The sequence below is a fragment of the Cherax quadricarinatus genome, chromosome 72 (assembly GCF_038502225.1).
Source record: "Cherax quadricarinatus isolate ZL_2023a chromosome 72, ASM3850222v1, whole genome shotgun sequence".
Taxonomy (NCBI): domain Eukaryota; kingdom Metazoa; phylum Arthropoda; class Malacostraca; order Decapoda; family Parastacidae; genus Cherax; species Cherax quadricarinatus.
The window spans coordinates 9,708,751-9,729,344 of NC_091363.1; the positions used below are offsets into that span (position 1 = coordinate 9,708,751).

Sequence of the window (20,594 nt, forward strand, 5' to 3'; positions counted from 1 at the left end):
GGACATCCAGCAGGCTTGTATGTGCATATCAGATCAGAGAAAAGGCAAGTGGTTTTTGTGACCTGATGTGCTGTTGGAGTGTGAGCAAGGTAACAATGCTGAAAGATTTCAAGGAAACCAATCACTGAACTTGAGTCCTGGAGGTGGGAAATATTGTGCCTGCATTCTGAAAAAGGGGTGAGGATGTTGCAGTTTGGAGAGCCATCTAAATGTTGAAGTCAGCACACTTCTGGTAAGACAGCAACAGAATCTATGACAGTGAATGTAGTTTCTCTTGGGTCATCCTGCCTTGGTGGTAGATGGCTTGTGTGTTAAAAAAATTACACAAGAACTATCTTTTATGAATGTAATTAACAATCATATACTTATTTATTTATAGTTACAGGAGCAGCTCTCTGCTCATAATGACCTACCCTCCATATTTATAGTCAGTTTTCATAAAAATATTTAGTTTTCTAATACTGAATGCAATTGTGGCACAGACACCCTCTTGGATTCCTGTCTGGCTATCTATCACTTTACTTGTGAAGAAACAAGTTTTACTAGCTACCTTTCTATATCACTGCCTAACTTGTCAAGGAATTTTTCTAAACCATTTTCTTGTGTATTTTTATGCAACATTAATTTTTGTATCTCCATTTCTTCCTTTCTATCATTGAGGACAGTTCTTGTGCCTTTAAACTCTTTGCACTTTATATTTGTTACCCCTGGGATTCATTAGGTTGCATGTGCTATATGTGTATATATAATAAACATCTTTAGTAACTTAATGCACAAATATCTCCAACATGCAGTACTTTAAAAAATATACATGCTTTAAGATGCCACTTACAGTTGCCAGTGGACATTGCCATTAGAGTCTGTTGTAGCTTTGATGTGGGATCCTGACAGTTCACTGGGGTGACAGTGTGAAGTGAAGACGCCAGCGTTCATGTCCTCCCAATTTTCTGGGTACTGGACCTCCTCTGGCACAAGTTCATTCACCTAGCCAATAACACACAAAATAGAGGAGCACTGCAGTAGGTCTACTGACCTATGCTAGGCACATTCTACTCCCTACTTAAAGCACTTATATTAATGATATCTGGAAGTGCTTCACTCATCTACAGCTATATTACCATACCAGTGTTTTCTTATGTCCTTTGTCAACCTAAATTTATCTAATTTGAATTCAATGCTGCAAGTCATGTCTTAGTAATGCCACCTGCTGCATCACATTAATATGATGCGGTGGGTGGCAAGTACATAATGGTAGTTGTAGTGGCTAGAGATAAGACTGATTTGCCATGATCATAACAATAATGAACAGTTCTGTAGCCAATGGACTTTGTTCACTGTTTCCAAATCAACTGACCTTAAATTTCTGAATTCTGTCAAACTGATCTACGTGAACTTACCACCTCATGACAGTAATAATAATATAAGTTGAGTACAGTGGACCCTCGAATTTCATAATCCCTTTTCTGTGTGTAGCCGCTGTATAGCCCTTGTGGCTTAGCGCTTCTTTTTGATTATAAAAATAATAATTTTTCTGTGTGTAAAACTATAGTTATCCTCTATAAAATGTATTTTTTGTTTACATTTCCCATAAGAAAAAATGTAAATCCAATTAATCCATTCCAAAAATATTAACAAAAAATACATTTTATGGAGAATAACTAGTTTTACATTCAGAAAAGGGATTATGAAATTCGAGGGTCCACTGTATTTTTTAAATTTAAAAATTGCAGTTTGATTATAGTACAGTATTACTACAAAGCCCACAGTAAGCACAACATTTAGGTTAGAATTAAAACTTATAGAAAAAAAAAAATTTTTAATTTTATACAATATTTATGAAAATGTGGGGTTAGGAAGTTACAATGAACACAAGTCACTGCTCACTATTTATCTTGCTTTTACAGCTTTCATCCTATTGTGTGATACAATATACTGCAATAACAAATATGAAGCAGTTTCTGAATTAGTCTTACCCGATAATGAAAGTTCAAAGGAGAATGCGAAGTGGTTAGTGCTGTGTTGATAAATCTCTTAATTCCCAGGGGCCCAAAAATGTCCACAACAGGACATCTCTTCTTGATTTCTTCTGCAGTTAAGGCCATCTGTGAGGAGATGGTGCAGAGAAGGCCTGGCAGACCAAACACATGGTCCCCATGAAGGTGAGTTACGAAAATATTAGTAATCTTTTGCCTCGATATGGTTGCTCTCTGTGCCTGGATTTGAGTGCCCTCACCACAGTCAAACAGCCACAGTGAGCCATCTGTAGACAAGAAGTAGACTCAAACATTAGCACTGAATGTCCCAAACTAGCTTAGTGTTTCTTTGTGAATATAATTACAATAATAACAACAAAAATAAACAATATATAAATAAATATAATACATCATTGAATTAATAAAATACTGTATAACCACACTGTTCACGTTATGTGTACTGTTCATGTTAGATTCTCCCACCATTTGCATGCATCATATAAACTACAGCATATAGTGTTTCCAGTCACATGACTTCAGCAGCTATGTCTGCCATGCTAGCAAGCAGACAGGCTGTTTTCTTTCAATATTTTATTTATTTTATGAAGGGGAGCACTAAACCCATAGGGTCACAGCACCTTGACAAATGGGAGGTGTAATAAGTGTTTATTCAAGAGAAAGGAGGGCAGCTCCAATTGTTTGGAGCAAGAGCCCTTTGTTGGCATAGAAACACCTTTCTTGAAGGGTAACAATATTTCTTTTCTGTCATTGGTCATCAAGTGTGATATAGATATAAAGCCAAAACTTATGAGTGTTATGCCATACAGATGTCATCTGTATACAGTATATGTATACTAGTGTAATTCAAGTCATTATTATTCAGTACAGCCATAACTAAGCCTACATGCAAGAAACTATAGATAATTATCTATTGTGCACTATTCTCATTATGTCCTATAAACAGCCTGAGGTCTGAATGTAACATGCTATTGTATGAAGTCAGACACAAATATGCATAAATTATTGACAAAGTCAATAAAGCTAAATATTTGTGGATTCTCTCTCACATAGGCCTCAGGGAGCATGGCTGTAATGATGCCTTGGCTAAACTAGTAATAAACATAGAGAATGTTGATGTGATGTTGTTTTCTGAAACAGAAGTTTAAAAACTATAATAATAATAATTATAATATTTTATTTTGACATGATACATAGTTGTACAAAGGAATATAATTGTTGAGTATACATGCCAAAAGCCCCTTGTATGCAGAGCATTTTGGGCAAACTTAAAATTTACCTAAGATTAATTAGGCCATAACAGATTAAATGGTCATTAGGTGAGTTACAGTGAGTACAAGAGAAATGAGTATTAATAGGCAATGCTATATGGCTTTAATAGGTCTAGTAGAGAAGTTTAGTACTGTAGTGAATAATTATAGTTTTGAATTATTTTTTAAAAATTACAGTATTACAATAGAACAATTTAAACAATTTAAAATATGAAGTACAACTGAGTATTTAAAATGACGAAATTTGAACATTACAATTTTGAAGCATTACAATTTTACAATAGAACAATTTAAACAATTTACAATATGAAGTATTACAATTTAGTATTCAAAACAATGAAATTTGAACATCCTGATTTTGAAGTAATGAGTACATGGTTGAGCAATCTTCAGCACAATATTCAGTATTGAAACTGAGACATCATTGGTACTTTTTTTGTGCTGCTTTTGAGTAAATGGTAGGTACTAAGTACAGCTTTTCTGGTTAATTTTGAGTGATGAAAAGATTTCTAAGTACAGTAGGGCCTTAAATTGATTTGCAGGCAGGGGTCCTTTAGTGTGTTCTGGTATTGAATTCCAAATCTTTGGGCCCTTTACGTGCATAGCATTTTTGCACAGGGAGAGATGGACATGAGTAATATCGAAGAGTGATTTGTGTCTTGCATTATGGTCGTGTGTTCTGTTGTAGTTAGCAAGTAAGTAATCGGGGGCCCTCCTGTATATGAAATTTTGAAACTGCATCCACACTTTGCACTGGCTAGGTCAACAAACTTATTTGAAGGGATTCTAACCTAGTAACCAATGTTAATAGTGGTAATAATAATATGCTGTATACTGTGAACATATACAGCAAACCCCAGCATTTTGGTGACCGCAACTTTCATGAAATCCGACTTTCGGCAACTTTTTTTGGCAAAACAGAGCCTAACGGTTCGTAATTAGCCTCGTGATTTAGCGATTGTATGCATCCAGTATCAGCGTGCATGCAAAGCCTGTCTCTCACACCATTCACACTCAGTGTGCCATTGTTTATCAGCGAGTGACCATCATCACACGCATTCATATGATACATTTCGTAATATTCCATTCTTTTTTGTGCTTCCAACTGCTAAATAAGTCACCATGGGCCCAAAGAAAGCTAGTGCCAGCCCTTTGGTAAAGAAAGTGAGAAACACGATTGAATTAAAGAAAGAAATCATTGCCAGGATGTATGGCAAACCCCATTCAATCGTCACTTCAATCATGGCGAAGGGAAAGGAAATCAAGGAAGCTGTTGTTGTAAAAGGGGTAGATATGCTGATAAAAAAGAGATTGCAAATCCTCGAAGAAGTGGAGAAGTTATTGTTGGTGTGGATTACCCAAAAACAGTTAACAGGAGATAGTGTTATGCAGTCGATAATTTGTGAAAAGGCAAGGCAGTTGCATGACGATCTCATAAAGAAAATGCCTGCAACGAGTGCTGATGTTTGTGATTTTAAGGCCAGCAAAGGCTGGTTTGAGAGATTTATAGTGGCATACACATCTGTAGTAAGGCATGGCGAGGCTGCAAGTGCTGACAGAAAAGCAGCTGAAAAATATGTTCAGGAGTTCAAGGGGTACATAAGAGACCAAACAATTCAAACCCCAACAAGTGTTCAAATTTGACAAAACAGGCCTGTTTTGGAAGAAAATGCCAATGAGGACCTACATCACGCAGGAGGAAAAGGCACTCCCAGGACCCAAGCCTATGAAAGACAGGCTAATGCTCATGTTTTGAAGTAATGCTTGTGGGGATTTTAAAGTGAAGCCCTTACTGGTGTATCACTCTGAAAATCTCAGTGTGTTCAAGAAAAACAGTGTCACCAAGGCTAATTTGTGTGTGATGTGGAAGGCTAACAGTAAGACATGGGTCACAAGGGATATTTTCCTTGATTGGTTCAATGAAGTGTTTGGCTCCAGTGTGAAGAAATACCTCCTGGAAAATAAATTGGAACTCAAGTGCCTCCTGGTAATGGACAAGGCTCCTGTTCATCCTCCAGATTTGAAAGAGCAAATGGTGCAGGAGCTTCGTTTCATAATCGTGAAGTTCTTGCCCCCTAATACCACTCCTCTCCTCCAGCCCATGGACCAACAGGTCATTTCAAACTTCAAAAAACTGTACACCAAAGCAGTGTTTCAAAAGTGCTTTGAAGTGACCTCAGACACTGAACTGACCCTAAGAGAGTTCTGGAAAGATCACTTCAATATCCTCCATTGCATAAACCTTATTGGTAAGGCTTGGGAGGGAGTGACTTCCAGGACTTTGAACTCTGCTTGGAGAAAATTGTGGCCACAATGTGTACAAGAGAGGGATTTTGAAGGGTTTGGAGATAACCCTGAGGAGTCTATGTCAGTTGTGGAAAGTATTGTGGCAATTGGGAATTCCATGGGGTTAGATGTGAGTTTCGAGGATGTGGAAGAGTTGGTGGAGGACCATGATGAAGAACCACTACAGAGCTGCAAGACCTTCATCTGCAACATCCCAAATTTCAGTGAGAAATTAAAGGCACTAATAACAAACAGACAAATGAATAAGCACCATCTTCTCTTAGCTGGAGACTTCAACATCAACCTTGGCCTACTAGATGATCAGCCTGTAACTGATTTCATCAACAATATGAACAACACACTTCTCATACCAACAATAACTAAACCAACCAGGCTCACTGAAACAAGTGCAACCATAATAGACCACATATGGACCAATATACTAGCCCCCCTTAAATCAGGGATAATCACAGATAGCACTACAGACCACTACCCTACCTTCCTCTTGACAAACATTAGTAAACCACCACTTGAATACAACAAAGTTTCATTTAGACTCCATGATGAGGCCTCAATAAGGAAGTTCACAGCTGACCTAGAGACTTGTAGATAAATGGTTCAAAGAACCGACACATTGTTAAATTAGACACATGTGCAACTCTTGGGTATCTTTATTGAGGAAACGTTTTGCCACACAGTGGCTTCATCAGTCCATACATAGGAGAAACTTGAAGAACAGGAGGAGAATGAGGTAATCAGTCCCTCAACCTTGAGTCGATGTGGTCAGTCAATCAATCTTGAATAGAATACGGCATATGAGCTTGCCTAACCCTTTTGCACGACCTACTTCCACATTGAACAAATGTGACACCACCTACGACTGCTGCACCTCTCCTGCCATACGGTTTATAAGCTGCTTCTCCGCTCATATGCCGTATTCTATTCAAGATTGATTGACTGACCACATCGACTCAAGGTTGAGGGACTGATTACCTCATTCTCCTCCTGTTCTTCAAGTTTCTCCTATGTATGGACTGATGAAGCCACTGTGTGGTGAAACGTTTCCTCAATAAAGATACCCAAGAGTTGCACATGTGTCTAATTTAACAACGTGTCGGTTCTTTGAACCATTTATCTACAATCCTGTCAGACACTGCAACTTCTTGGGATCTTAATACTTGGGAATTCTTCGTTTGCCTAACCCTTGGGCACGACCTACTTCCACATTGAACAAATGTGACACCACCTACGACTGCTGCACCTCTCCTGCCATACGGTTTATAAGCTGCTTCTCCGCTCATATGCCGTATTCTATTCAAGATTGATTGACTGACCACATCGAATCAAGGTTGAGGGACTGATTACCTCATTCTCCTCCTGTTCTTCAAGTTTCTCCTATATATGGACTGATGAAGCCACTGTGTGGCGAAACGTTTCCTCAATAAAGATACCCAAGAGTTGCACATGTGTCTAATTTAATGACCTAGAGACTGTTGACTGGCCTACAGAATTCTCCAAGGCCAATGGTATTGATGACTGGACAGACATTTTTCTTAACAAATTACTTAGACTATACAACAAACATTGTCCTATAAAAACGAAACAGATCACAAACAAACGGCTTGGTTACCCATGGCTAACCAGCACCATTCTGAAATCCATTGATAAGAAACACCAATATGAAAAGCAATAAAGACAGGGCTTAATACACAAAGATATTCTTAAACACTATTCATCAGTTCTCACCAAAGTAATAAAGAAAGCCAAACAACTATGCTACTCCAGTAGATTCACTGACACAAGAGGAGACATAAAAAAGACCTGGAAAACATTCTCTCAGATTCTAGGGACCCACAAACTGAAAAAAAACAAGAATATTGTCCTAACTAAACCTAATGAAACACCACTGCATCCCACTGACACAGCTAACAAGATAAACGACTTCTCAACCATAGGATCTAATCTCGCCAATAAAATCCCACGTACCAATGCCCATGCCGGGGACTACCTAGATGGGAATTTCCCAAATTCCTTCTATCTTGCACCAACTGAGCCCACGGAAGTCACCGAGATTATAAAGTCACTTAAAAATAACTCAGGGAATCTGTCTCATGTCCCACCATTATTGTACAAGCGAGCGGCCCATGTCCTCTCGTATGCTATCTCATTACTTTTTAACAAGTCACTAGAAACTAGCACCTTCCCGAAACTACTCAAGACGGCAAGGGTTACACCAATACATAAAGGTGGTGACCCTACAGATTTAAACAACTATAGGCCAATATCAAACTTACCACTGCTATCCAAAATCTTTGAGAAACTCGTGCACAGGAGACTATATTCATTTATAACAGCACAAAACATACTCAACCCCTGCCAATTTGGATTCAGGAAAAATAAAAGCACTAACGATGCAATCATAAAAATGCTAGATCTGCTTTACACGGCATTGGAAAATAAGGAATATCCACTAGGAATTTTTATTGACCTAAGAAAAGCTTTTGACACAGTAGACCATGGCATCCTACTCCACAAACTTGACCATTATGGTATAAGAGGCCATGCGCTTGCATATTTCAAATCTTACCTTACTAATAGGTATCAGTATGTCACCATTAAGGACACAGCATCAACAACACGGCCACTTGATACTGGAGTTCCACAGGGAAGTGTCCTTGGTCCCCTGCTCTTCCTCATATACATCAATGATCTTCCAAATGTATCTCAACACCTGAACCCCATTCTCTTTGCTGACGACACGACTTATGTCATCTCTCACCCTAATCTTGCCACCCTCAACACCATTGTTAACGAGGAGCTGATCAAAATATCGACTTGGATGACAGCCAATAAACTTACGCTTAACATTGGCAAAACCTACTACATTATGTTTGGTAGCAGAGCAGGAGATGCGCAAATTAACATTATGATCGACAACACTCTAATTGCCAGACATAATGAGGGCAAATTCCTAGGCCTATACCTCGACAACAACCTGAATTTCAGCACCCATATCTAACACATAACCAAAAAAGTATCCAAAATGGTTGGGATTCTCTCCAAGATACGATACTACGTGCCGCAAACTGCCCTTCTCACACTATACCGTTCACTTATATATCCATACCTCACCTATGCTATCTGTGCTTGGGGTTCAACTGCAGCAACACACCTAAAGCCAATAATAACCCAACAAAAAGCTGCAGTAAGAATAATCACTAAATCCCATCCCTGGCAACACACCCCCCCACTCTTCACAGATCTAAACTTACTCCCTGTTCAGTACATCCACACTTACTACTGTGCAATCTACATCTACAGGACCTTAAATTCCAATATTAACCTTGACCTAAAATGCTTTCTTGATAGTTGTGACAGAACCCACAGGCATAACACCAGACACAAACATCTCTATGACATTCCCTGTGTCCGACTAAACCTTTACAAAAATTCAATGTATGTCAAAGGCCCTAAAATCTGGAACACCCTACCTGAAAACTCTAGAACTGCACACACATTCATCACCTTCAAAACTACCATCAGAAACATCTTATCTCCCTGATACACCCTGTCAACTAACCACACGAATACCACCTGGTGGTTCACACTTACACTCACTCACCCATTTGACCATAAACAGAAATATCAATCTCAATCTTAAAATAATGAATCTTAACTAGTCATAAGCTGGCCTGTGATACTCCAATACTGAAACTATGTATTGTGCCAAAACGAAAGCATTCACATTGCTAAACTCACAAACTAGTATTTAGTCACTTAGTCATAATACCAACTTACCTCATAATTTTTAAATATTTTAAACTTGAGATTTAATCTAAGTCTGCCCGAAATGCCTAGCCATGCTAGGTGTTCTAGTGGTACACTCTGTAATTATTATTTTACTACATGTAAACCACACAATAACCAAATTCTGTAAACTCAGCATTGTAATCCTTATAGAGAATAAACTTTTGAATTTGAATTTGAATTTGAATTTGAATAGCAACAGACCACAGCTCAGGAAATTGCTCCAGAGGAGGAGGAAGAGAGATGGAGGAAGGTGCCTTCTTCAAAGATTAAGGACATCTGGCAAATGTGGACAAAGGTGCAAATATTTATGGATGAACTTCACCCTGACAAAGATGTTGCAGGCCGTATTGGCAACATGCAAAATGATAATGCTGTGTCCCATTTTAGGGATGTTTTAAAGAAACGCCAGAAACAGAGCTCTCTGGACAGATATTTTGTGTGACAGGGACTTGGTACCTGAAGTCTTTATGGAATAGTGTATCTTCATCCTCTCCCCTCCCCGCATCTTCCATCCACCATATTATTATTATTATTTTATATATGTATGTACTTGATTTATCATTGTTTTCTGTATGTAAATTTTTATTTAATTTGGAAAAAAAATTTTTTTTAATATTTTTGGGTGTCTGGAACGGATTAATTGTATTCTCATTATTTCTTATGGGGAAAATGGTTTCACCATTCATGAATTTCGACTTTCAGCAGACTCTCTGGAACGGATTAATCACAAAAATGAGGATCCACTGTATTACCAATTAATGAATCAGTGATTCAGAATTCTTATATTGTATATCAGCACTGAGAAGAGATGCGAGTACATACAACAGAAACTGCATCTGTCTCGTGCTCAGCAGATGGAAGATGAAGCCTCTACCATGTCCTGTGCTGAATGACCCACATTGATTTAGCACTTACCATGAATTATTATTATTATTATTATTAATAAAAAGAGAAAGAAACATTTTCGTCATCATTCACACATCATCACTGTCTTTACATAGGTGCCTAGATACGACAGTTCAGATGTCACTCCAAATAGCCAATATCGAAAACCCCTCCTTTAAAGTGCAGGCATTGTAATTCCTATCTCCAGGACTCAAGTCTGGCTAACCAGTTTTCCTGAACCCCTTCACAAAATATTACCCTGTTCACACTCCAACAGCTCATGAAGTCCCATTATTATTGTTAGTAGCAGCAGCAATATTAGCAATGAAGCTAATGTTTTGAATCTTCTATCAATTCTTTTTATAATTGTACTTGCTGACTTCATATGTATGTGGTCAACTAGTGAATACTTTCATCATTCCAACATTACCATATTATTTTAGTTTCCTTGGCCACCCCAGCCTTAAGCTGATCAATACAATATTTAGGCCTTCCTACTTTATTTTTACAGTCATGCATGGCTCACTTAAGAGCTGAGGTCTACCTACAAACTCAAGGCTTGGTTTTGGGTCTAATATGGCCTTTTCACCTGCTATTTCAAAGTTTTATTTCACCTTGTCACTATACAATAAGTGGGTTATGTAACTTGAGCCCTTCTTGTCCAGGAGCTCTAAGCCATGGCATACTTTGTGTAAATGTTTTAATCTGATACTGAGTAATATACATTACAATAGATTATACTATATCACAATAGTTCAAAATTTCATTGATTTACAGCAAGTAGGCATCTGGGTGCTAGCCAACTGGTGTGGGTCGCATCCTGGGGGACAAGACTGAGAATGTCATTGGAAATAAGGCAGACAGTCCCTCGATGACGCACTGCCTCTCTTGGGTTATCCTGGGTGGCTAACCCTCTGGGGTTAAAAATCCGAACAAAAATCCGAACAAAATCTTATCTTATCTCAAGAAAGATTTTATGTGGATATTTATTAAGTTTTGCTGTGAAATTAGCATCACTAGTAAGAAGAGGTTAATAAATTTCCAGTTTCTTAAATAAATATTAAAGACTGAGGAGATTTGACTGACCATCATGCTGTAGCACTGTAGCTGACACACCCCGCTGAGTTGTAGGGTAGCTAGAGCCAGTGCCCAAAAAGTGAAGCTTCATCGCAAGCTTCTCCTGTAGATAAATTTTCTTAGATAAGCTTAATTTCAGTTAATGTATGGTACAGGTGTTTTTGCACTAATTTTTTAATTTATATAATAATTACAATAAGTACATGATTATTACAGACATACTGTACAGTGGTGATAAATTATGAAGAAACAGTATATAGTGTACAGTGCCTGTTATACAGTGTATCAGGGTGCACAACCTGTAGTCCACAGGAAATATGCAGTCCTGAGTGACACAGTTGCAGTCCTCGAGGTCTTATGTAAAAAAAAAAAAAAAAAAACTTAAACTGTTGATTTCTGACACTGAATACCTACCAGTGGCTCTACTTTGTTTATAAACTGTAGTGTCCAATACACTGTATAGGTTATTTTTCAGTCATTAATATTTGGTAAGTGAAAAGGTGCATCCCTGCAGTCCATCAATTATGCTCTTTTTAAATTCCATTTACAGTACAGTGAACCCTCTTATTAATGGACTGATAAGGGGTAAGGGGGGTGCAGGATACTGCCAATTATCCAAAACTTCTGAATTATGCAGTTAATTTTTCATGATCGTCCATTTATCTTCTGATCTAACGGACTAGGCCTGCTGATGTAGAAAACAATCAGATGCTAAGAATACGGGTATTACAGCCTGTGGTACTACTGTACTGTAATTTTATAGTACTGTACGTATTTAAAGTAATTTTACAAAACTTTTCGTGAAGGAGAGATGAGGTGTAATCTGCCTCTCCTGGATTAGGGGTCCTGAAGTTTAAACTAGTGAAGCTTAAACTTCAGGGCCCCTGATCCTGGAGGGGCCCCACAAGCAGCTTTGGTCTACATAGCTTAAAAATTTTGAGTCTACTGTATGAGAAGGGGTTGCAAAGGGGCCAATATACAAGTTCAAGCTTCAGGTCCCCAAAAATGTAGGTCTGCCACTGGGCTTAGGAAACAATGAAAAAAGACAGGTCCTGGATGTGGCCACTCTGGCCCATATCAAACAAATGCTGCAGTCATCAGACTTAGTCTGATAATTCAGAAGACAATTGGACATTAGACAATTGGACAATTAGGCATTTAGTTATGTCTACCTCCCAGCACTAGACATAACTAAATATCTAAATGGAGTCAGGCAGTAGTATTTATTATAATCAAAAAGAGCTAAACCCACTAGGGTCGTACAGTGCTATCAGGCAGTAGAGACATCCAAGAGTCTGATGATTTTGTTGGCCGCATCATACACACGCGTCTCCCCCATGATAGAATGATATATGGACTGACTGTGTCAATCTCCCTCAGTCCCAAGCCAATTATTATAATAAAAAATGAAGTGATGAACCTACAAGGATCATATAGCTCAAGCCAGTGAAGTTTTTTTCTGTATTATTGCTTACATACTGCTAACTGATAGCCCCTGAAGGTATTTTCTAAGCAGAGACATGTCAGCAATGTATCTATGTACAGTGCAATAACAGGGAGCCCTTATGTTGGGTTGTGGTTGACTAGTAATTAATATTGAGGTATTATTCAAGTGTGACTTATAACCATTTGGTATCAGCACTTGAAGGCATTGCCCACAAGCCAGTTATAATCCTGGAGAAGTGTCCACTTCCCTCAGTTGGCAACGCACTCACCTCACACTGAGTGTCTATGGTTCAATCCCCGGAAAGGGTGTTTACCTGGAGAGAGTTCCGGGGGTCAATGCCCCCGCGGCCCGGTCTGTGACCAGGCCTCCTGGTGGATCAGAGCCTGATCAACCAGGCTGTTGCTGCTGGCTGCACGCAAACCAACGTACGAGCCACAGCCCGGCTGATCAGGAACTGACTTTAGGTGCTTGTCCAGTGCCAGCTTGAAGACTGCCAGGGGTCTGTTGGTAATCCCCCTTATGTGTGCTGGGAGGCAGTTGAACAGTCTCGGGCCCCTGACACTTATTGTATGGTCTCTTAACGTGCTAGTGACACCCCTGCTTTTCATTGGGGGGATGGTGCATCGTCTGCCAAGTCTTTTGCTTTCGTAGTGAGTGATTTTCGTGTGCAACTTCGGTACTAGTCCCTCTAGGATTTTCCAGGTGTATATAATCATGTAGTATCTCTCCCTCCTGCATTCCAGGGAATACAGGTTTAGGAACCTCAAGCACTCCCAGTAATTGAGGTGTTTTATCTCCGTTATGCGCGCCGTGAAAGTTCTCTGTACATTTTCTAGGTCGGCAATTTCACCTGCCTTGAAAGGTGCTGTTAGTGTGCACCAATATTCCAGCCTAGATAGAACAAGTGACCTGAAGAGTGTCATCATGGGCTTGGCCTCCCTAGTTTTGAAGGTTCTCATTATCCATCCTGTCATTTTTCTAGCAGATGCGATTGATACAATGTTATGGTCCTTGAAAGTGAGATCCTCCGACATGATCACTCCCAGGTCTTTGACATTGGTGTTTCGCTCTATTTTGTGGCCAGAATTTGTTTTGTACTCCGATGAAGATTTAATTTCCTCATGTTTACCATATGTGAGTAATTGAAATTTCTCATCGTTGAACTTCATATTGTTTTCTGCAGCCCACTGAAAGATTTGGTTGATGTCCGCCTGGAGCTTTGCGGTGTCTGCAATGGAAGACACTGTCATGCAGATTCGGGTGTCATCTGCAAAGGAAGACACGGTGCTGTGGCTGACATCCTTGTCTATGTCGGATATGAGGATGAGGAACAAGATGGGAGCGAGTACTGTGCCTTGTGGAACAGAGCTTTTCACCGTAGCTGCCTCGGACTTTACTCTGTTGACGACTACTCTCTGTGTTCTGTTAGTGAGGAAATTATAGATCCATCGACCGACTTTTCCTGTTATTCCTTTAGCACGCATTTTGTGCGCTATTATGCCATGGTCACACTTGTTGAAGGCTTTTGCAAAGTCTGTATACATTACATCTGCATTCTTTTTGTCTTCTAGTGCATTTAGGACCTTGTCATAGTGATCCAATAGTTGAGACAGACAGGAGCGACCTGTTCTAAACCCATGTTGCCCTGGGTTGTGTAACTGATGGGTTTCTAGATGGGTGGTGATCTTGCTTCTTAGGACCCTTTCAAAGATTTTTATGATATGGGATGTTAGTGCTATTGGTCTGTAGTTCTTTGCTGTTGCTTTACTGCCCCCTTTGTGGAGTGGGGCTATGTCTGTTGTTTTTAGTAACTGTGGGACGACCCCCGTGTCCATGCTCCCTCTCCATAGGATGGAAAAGGCTCGTGATAGCGGCTTCTTGCAGTTCTTGATGAACACAGAGTTCCATGAGTCTGGCCCTGGGGCAGAGTGCATGGGCATGTCATTTATCGCCTGTTCGAAGTCATTTGGCGTCAGGATAACATCGGATAGGCTTGTGTTAATCAAATTTTGTGGCTCTCTCATAAAAAATTCATTTTGATCTTCGACTCTCAGTCTGGTTAGCGGCTTGCTAAAAACTGAGTCATATTGGGACTTGAGTAGCTCACTCATTTCCTTGCTGTCATCTGTGTAGGACCCATCTTGTTTAAGTAGGGGCCCAATACTGGACGTTGTTCTCGATTTTGATTTGGCATAGGAGAAGAAATACTTTGGGTTTCTTTCGATTTCATTTATGGCTTTTAGTTCTTCCTGCGATTCCTGACTCCTAAAGGATTCTTTTAGCTTAAGTTCGATGCTTGCTATTTCTCTGACCAGTGTCTCCCTACGCATTTCAGATATATTGACTTCTTTTAGCCGCTCTGTTATTCTTTTCCGTCGCCTGTAAAGGGAGCGCCTGTCTCTTTCTATTTTACATCTACTCCTCCTTTTTCTTAGAGGAATAAGCCTTGTGCATACATCGAGTGCCACCGAGTTAATCTGTTCTAGGCATAAGTTGGGGTCTGTGTTGCTTAGTATATCTTCCCAGCTTATATCGGTTAGGACTTGGTTTACTTGGTCCCACTTTATGTTTTTGTTATTGAAGTTGAATTTGGTGAATGCTCCCTCGTGACTAATCTCATTTTGTCGGTCTGGGGCTCCGCGCATACATGTCTGAACCTCAATTATGTTGTGATCTGAGTATATTGTTTTTGATATGGTGACATTTCTTATCAGATCATCATTGTTAGTGAAGATGAGGTCTAGTGTATTCTCCAGTCTAGTAGGCTCTATTATTTGCTGGTTTAAATTGAATTTTGTGCAGAGATTTAAAAGCTCGCGTGAGTGTGAGTTTTCATCAGAGCTGCCTCCTGGTGTTATTACTGCAACAATATTATTTGCTATATTCCTCCATTTTAGGTGCCTTAAGTTGAAATCCCCCAGGAGCAAGATGTTTGGTGCAGGAGCTGGAAGATTTTCCAGACATTGGTCAATTTTTAACAGCTGTTCCTGGAATTGCTGGGATGTTGCATCCGGAGGCTTGTAGACTACCACAATGACTAGGTTTTGGTTCTCGACCTTTACTGCTAAAACTTCCACTACATCATTTGAGGCATTAAGCAGTTCTGTGCAAACAAGTGACTCTGCAATGTACAGGCCAACCCCCCCCTTTTGCCTGTTCACTCTGTCACATCTGTATAGGTTGTAACCTGGGATCCATATTTCGTTGTCCAAGTGATCCTTTATGTGGGTCTCAGTGAAAGCCGCGAACATTGCCTTTGCCTCTGCAAGCAGTCCATGGATGAAAGGTATTTTGTTGTTTGTTGCTGGCTTTAGACCCTGTATATGTATTTGCAAAGAAGAATGTTATCGGACTGGTGGTATTGTTGGTACTGGGGAGGGATTTTTTTTCCGGGATTAGTATCTGTATCTGTTGGTTTGGAGTGGAGGCCATCGACTGTGGTTCCACTCCAGGAATGACTGGATTTGGTGTACGATTTCTGCCATTTCCTGCCAGTTTTTTTTCCTTCCTGGCACTAAAAAACCTCTCCCTCTTGAGTGGCTGTGGCTACCCAGGTTTTCCCATGGCCTGGATGTTTTGTATCTTTTTGTCCCCTTTAGATGGTATGCCTGGCAATTTAAGTTATAGCACAGTCTTTCCTGTACTGAAGAGGTACACAGTTCAGGGTGAAAAAGCTTACAGGAAGGGAGTTTGCATTTTCCTGTTGTCATATGGGCATGGCATTTTCTAGGGTGGTCATAGTTGCACGTCCCATCTGTTTTTCCAGATTTCCCATGCCAGCAGATACCGAGTGCATAGTATGTGCACAGGCTTGGTTTCCGTTTGCCTTGGGTTTCTGTGACTGTATTCCCTGTTGGTGCATGTTTCCCTGTCTTACTTCTATCCTCCCTAGCACCAACAATGGAGCTCCCACCAGTTGTTTTTGGTAATATATCCTCACTATTGCTAGTGGAGTCCTCTTGTTTGCTATTTCCTGCGGTATTTCTAGTTTGTAATATTGGTTTTATCTTATCTTTGACTACACTTGTTTCCCTACTATGGCTCCTGTCCCCTATGAGGTCATTTATATGTGTTCCTTCCTGCGTATAATTCCCGACTACCTGGACAAAAACTCCAGCTTCACCATTACTGTCTCCCAGGACAGCATCTCCAGCTTCACCATTACTGTCTCCCAGGACAGCACCTCCAGCTTCACCATTACTGTCTCCCAGGACAGCACCTCCAGCTTCACCATTACTGTCTCCCAGGACAGCACCTCCAGCTTCACCATTACTATCTCCCAGGACAGCACTATCAGCCCCACATTTACTGACTACCAGGACATCACCTCCAGCCTTACAGTTTCTGACTACATGGCCAGTATCAAGGGCAGTACCATTCAGCCCAGACTTTTTATGTTCCCATCTGTTGTAGAAAGCTTCCAGGTTTTCTATGAAAGCAGCTTTGATGTTGACCTCTTTTAATACCCTTGTGATTTTAGTCCACAGATTTATCTCATTTGGGCATACCCAAAAACACTTCCCTGTTTTAACACTGCTTGTAGCTAGTTCTTGGATATCTGCACAAGGGGCGTGACACCAATTTCCACAAAAATGACAATTTACCCATGTGGAAGCCCGTTTGTTTGACTGACCACAGACTACACACAGCTTCATAATGATTTGAATGATTGATTTACTGCAATTCTACTAGCAACCTCTTGAATATTCTATTAATAACCTCCTTAAATGAAGCTCTAGCTATTTGTATTTCTGTTTCTAACTGTTTTTGTATATTGGACAGCTTACCGTGCACGTTCCTGATATATATTTAATGTTTGTGTTTATAAGGGCGCCTACAACCCCATCCGTTTACAGTCTGCTTTATTGTCCAACGAAACCGTTTGAAACCAGTCAAGGGTTCGGACCAGTCAAGGGTTCGGACCAGTCGATCTGATCTGATCAGTGGGTCACTTATTTAAACCATACTGGTCGGTGATTTGAGCTAACACATGAAGGATCTACTGGAAATTATCTACCTGAGTAATATGTGATTTGATTTGATACAAAAGTATAACTTGCGTGTTGAAGAGCCGGTGACTGCTGGCAGCTCCTACAATGACGAACGGTCGACCTCCATCCTTTTATTTATTTATTTATTTATTTATTTCCAATTTGTGCACACATACAGAGGTACAAAAAAATACAGATAAGAGCAGTATGCCAAAGCCACTTATACTATGCATAGCATTACGGGCTGGCTTAAAATTAACTTAAGATTAACTAAGCAATGATTATTATTATTATTATAATCAAAAAGAAGCGCTAAGCCACAAGGACTATACAGCGCTGCTACTAAGCAATGATGAAATCAGTGATAAAACATTAATGTAAACAGATAACTATAAAGCACAAGTGAGTATTACAAAGACAGGTCATATGGTTGCATTCAGTTAGGTAGTGATTCTGTTAGGTAGTGTATTTAAAAAATAATAAAGTTAGATTGGGTTTTAGGTTTAACATTTATGTGATATAATTGTGAGAAACATTTAAGATATACAATTTATAATGTTCAGTTATTCAGTATTTATTTGGTTTTGGGTGAGTAAGTAATCTTTGAGAAGAGACTTGAATTTATAAACAGGTTGTGTTTCTTTTATATTTACAGGTAATGAATTCCAGATTTTAGGGCCTTTTATGTGCATTGAGTTTTTGCATAGTGTGAGATGGACACGAGGAACATCAAAGAGTGATCTGTGCCTTGTGTTATGGTCATGTGTTCTGTTGAGGTTGGCAAGGAGATGTTTGAGGGGAGGGTTAATATCAGAGTTAAGTGTTCTATGTATGTAATAGGTGCAGTAATAAGTATGGATGTTTTGTATGGTGAGTAGGTTTAGTGTATTGAATATTGGTGGAGTGTGCTGCCTGTAGTGAGAATTTGTTATCATTCTAACTGCAGCCTTTTGTTGGGTAATTAGTGGTCTGAGATGGTTAATTGTTGTTGAGCCCCATGCACAAATTCCATAGGTGAGATAGGGGTAAATAAGAGAGTGATATAGGGCCAGGAGGGCTGACTGTGGAACATAGTACCGTATCTTCGATAGTATGCCTACAGTCTTGGAAATTTTCTTAGAAATTTGATGTATATGTGTATGAAATTTGAGTCTATTATCAAGGTGGATTCCTAAGAATTTTCCCTCTGTTAGTTTTGTGATAGGTGATCCATTTATCATTATGTTAAGAGGGACATCTGTAGCTCTGTTACCAAATTGAATGAAGTAGGTTTTGTCAATGTTTAGTGTAAGTTTGTTAGTCCTCATCCAGGTAGATATTTTCTGTAATTCGGTATTTACAGTATTGGCTAGCGTGACTGGGCTCGGGTGAGAGAAGACGTATGTAGTGTCATCTGCAAATAGTGTGGGTTTGAGTAATTGCGAAGCATTTGGAAGGTCATTTATGTATAGGAGAAAGAGAAGAGGGCCAAGGACACTTCCCTGTGGGACACCAACTGTAATTGGTTGTGCAGAAGAGTTTGCCCCATTTGCGTACACATATTGGCTTCTGTTGCTGAGGTAAGACTTGAGGTAGTTGAGGGAGTGCCCTCTTATACCATAGTGTGACAATTTTACGTGGAGCAAGTCATGGTCAACTGTATCAAAAGCTTTACGTAAGTCAATGAAGATCCCCAGTGGGACTTCTTTTTTCTCTATTGCAGTGTATATATGTTCTAGCATGTGTATAATAGCATCATTAGTATTTTTATTAGGCCTGAATCCAAATTGGCAGGGGTTGAGTATGTTTTGGGAGATAAGGTAGGAGTAGATTCGTTTATGAATTAATTTTTCGAAGATTTTTGAGAGAGGGTGTAAGTTGGATATTGGCCTATAGTTATTCAACTCTGTTTGGTCTCCTCCTTTGTGGATCGGGGTGACCCTTGCTATTTTGAGTACTGTAGGGAAGGTGGAGGATTCAATGGATTTGTTAAAGAGTGTTGCAATGATTGGTGATAGCACTTGTGACACTTTTTTGTATATAAGGGGTGGTAAGGTATTTAAATCTCCTGCCTTGTTTTTTAGTGCGTTGATAATAAGGGAGACTTCGTATGGGTTAGTCGGAGCTAGGAACAGTGTGTTCGGGTAGTTGCCGGTGAGGTAGTCATTTGGTGGGGTATCTGAGCTTGGGATTTTATTGGCAAGGTTTTGTCCTATAGTGGAGAAGAAATCATTGAGTCTGTTTGCTGTTTCTGTTGGTGGGAGTTGGGGTTCATCTGTTTTTGCTAATTTTATTTCGCTATTTCGTGATATCTTTTTTGTTCCCAGAATTTCTGATAGGGTTTTCCAGGTCTTTTTTATATCACCTCGTAAGTTGGATAATCTGTTCTCATAATACAATTTTTTTGCCCTTCTTATCAGGCTGGTTAGGATTGACGAGTAACGTTTTGTTTGGTCTCTGGTTATGTGACCCATTCTGTACTGTTTTTCATATTGGTGTTTTGTATTTATGGATTTGAGAATGCTGGGTGTTAGCCAGGGACTGTTCAGTCTCTTTGCTGTCATCTGTTTAGTTTTTTTAGGGCAGTGCTTGTTATAGAGGTATTGGGTTTTTTTTAGAAAATTATTAATACATTCGTCAATATCTGTATAGGTTTCTAGCTCAGTGTGCCAATCAATGTTTGCTATTGCTGTTGTGAAGTTATTAATGGCTGCCTCATTGTGAAGTCTGAAGGTGACTTTAGTAGTGTCTTGGGGTAGTTTACCAAGAGTTGTTATGAGGAAAGTAGGGTAGTGGTCTGTGGTATTATCTGTAATTATGCCTGATTTTAAAGGGGATATGGTGTTGGTCCAGATAT

At 39.6% G+C, this 20,594-nt stretch overlaps 1 protein-coding gene across 1 annotated transcript in view; it reads right to left on the minus strand.

The window, feature by feature from the left end:
• The window catches only part of LOC128701303 (zinc phosphodiesterase ELAC protein 1), a 34,638-nt gene extending 16,923 nt beyond the window's left edge, over positions 1 to 17,715 (minus strand). Inside the window, exons 1-4 of the mRNA XM_070100405.1 lie at positions 17,555 to 17,715; positions 11,330 to 11,423; positions 1,974 to 2,260; positions 833 to 984 (exon numbers count right to left, since the gene is read on the minus strand). Of these exons, the coding sequence (XP_069956506.1) occupies positions 833 to 984; positions 1,974 to 2,260; positions 11,330 to 11,411 (521 nt within the window). The 5' untranslated portion in view covers positions 11,412 to 11,423; positions 17,555 to 17,715. The remainder of the gene's footprint in view (positions 1 to 832; positions 985 to 1,973; positions 2,261 to 11,329; positions 11,424 to 17,554) is intronic.
• Between the last annotated feature and the right edge of the window lie 2,879 nt (positions 17,716 to 20,594).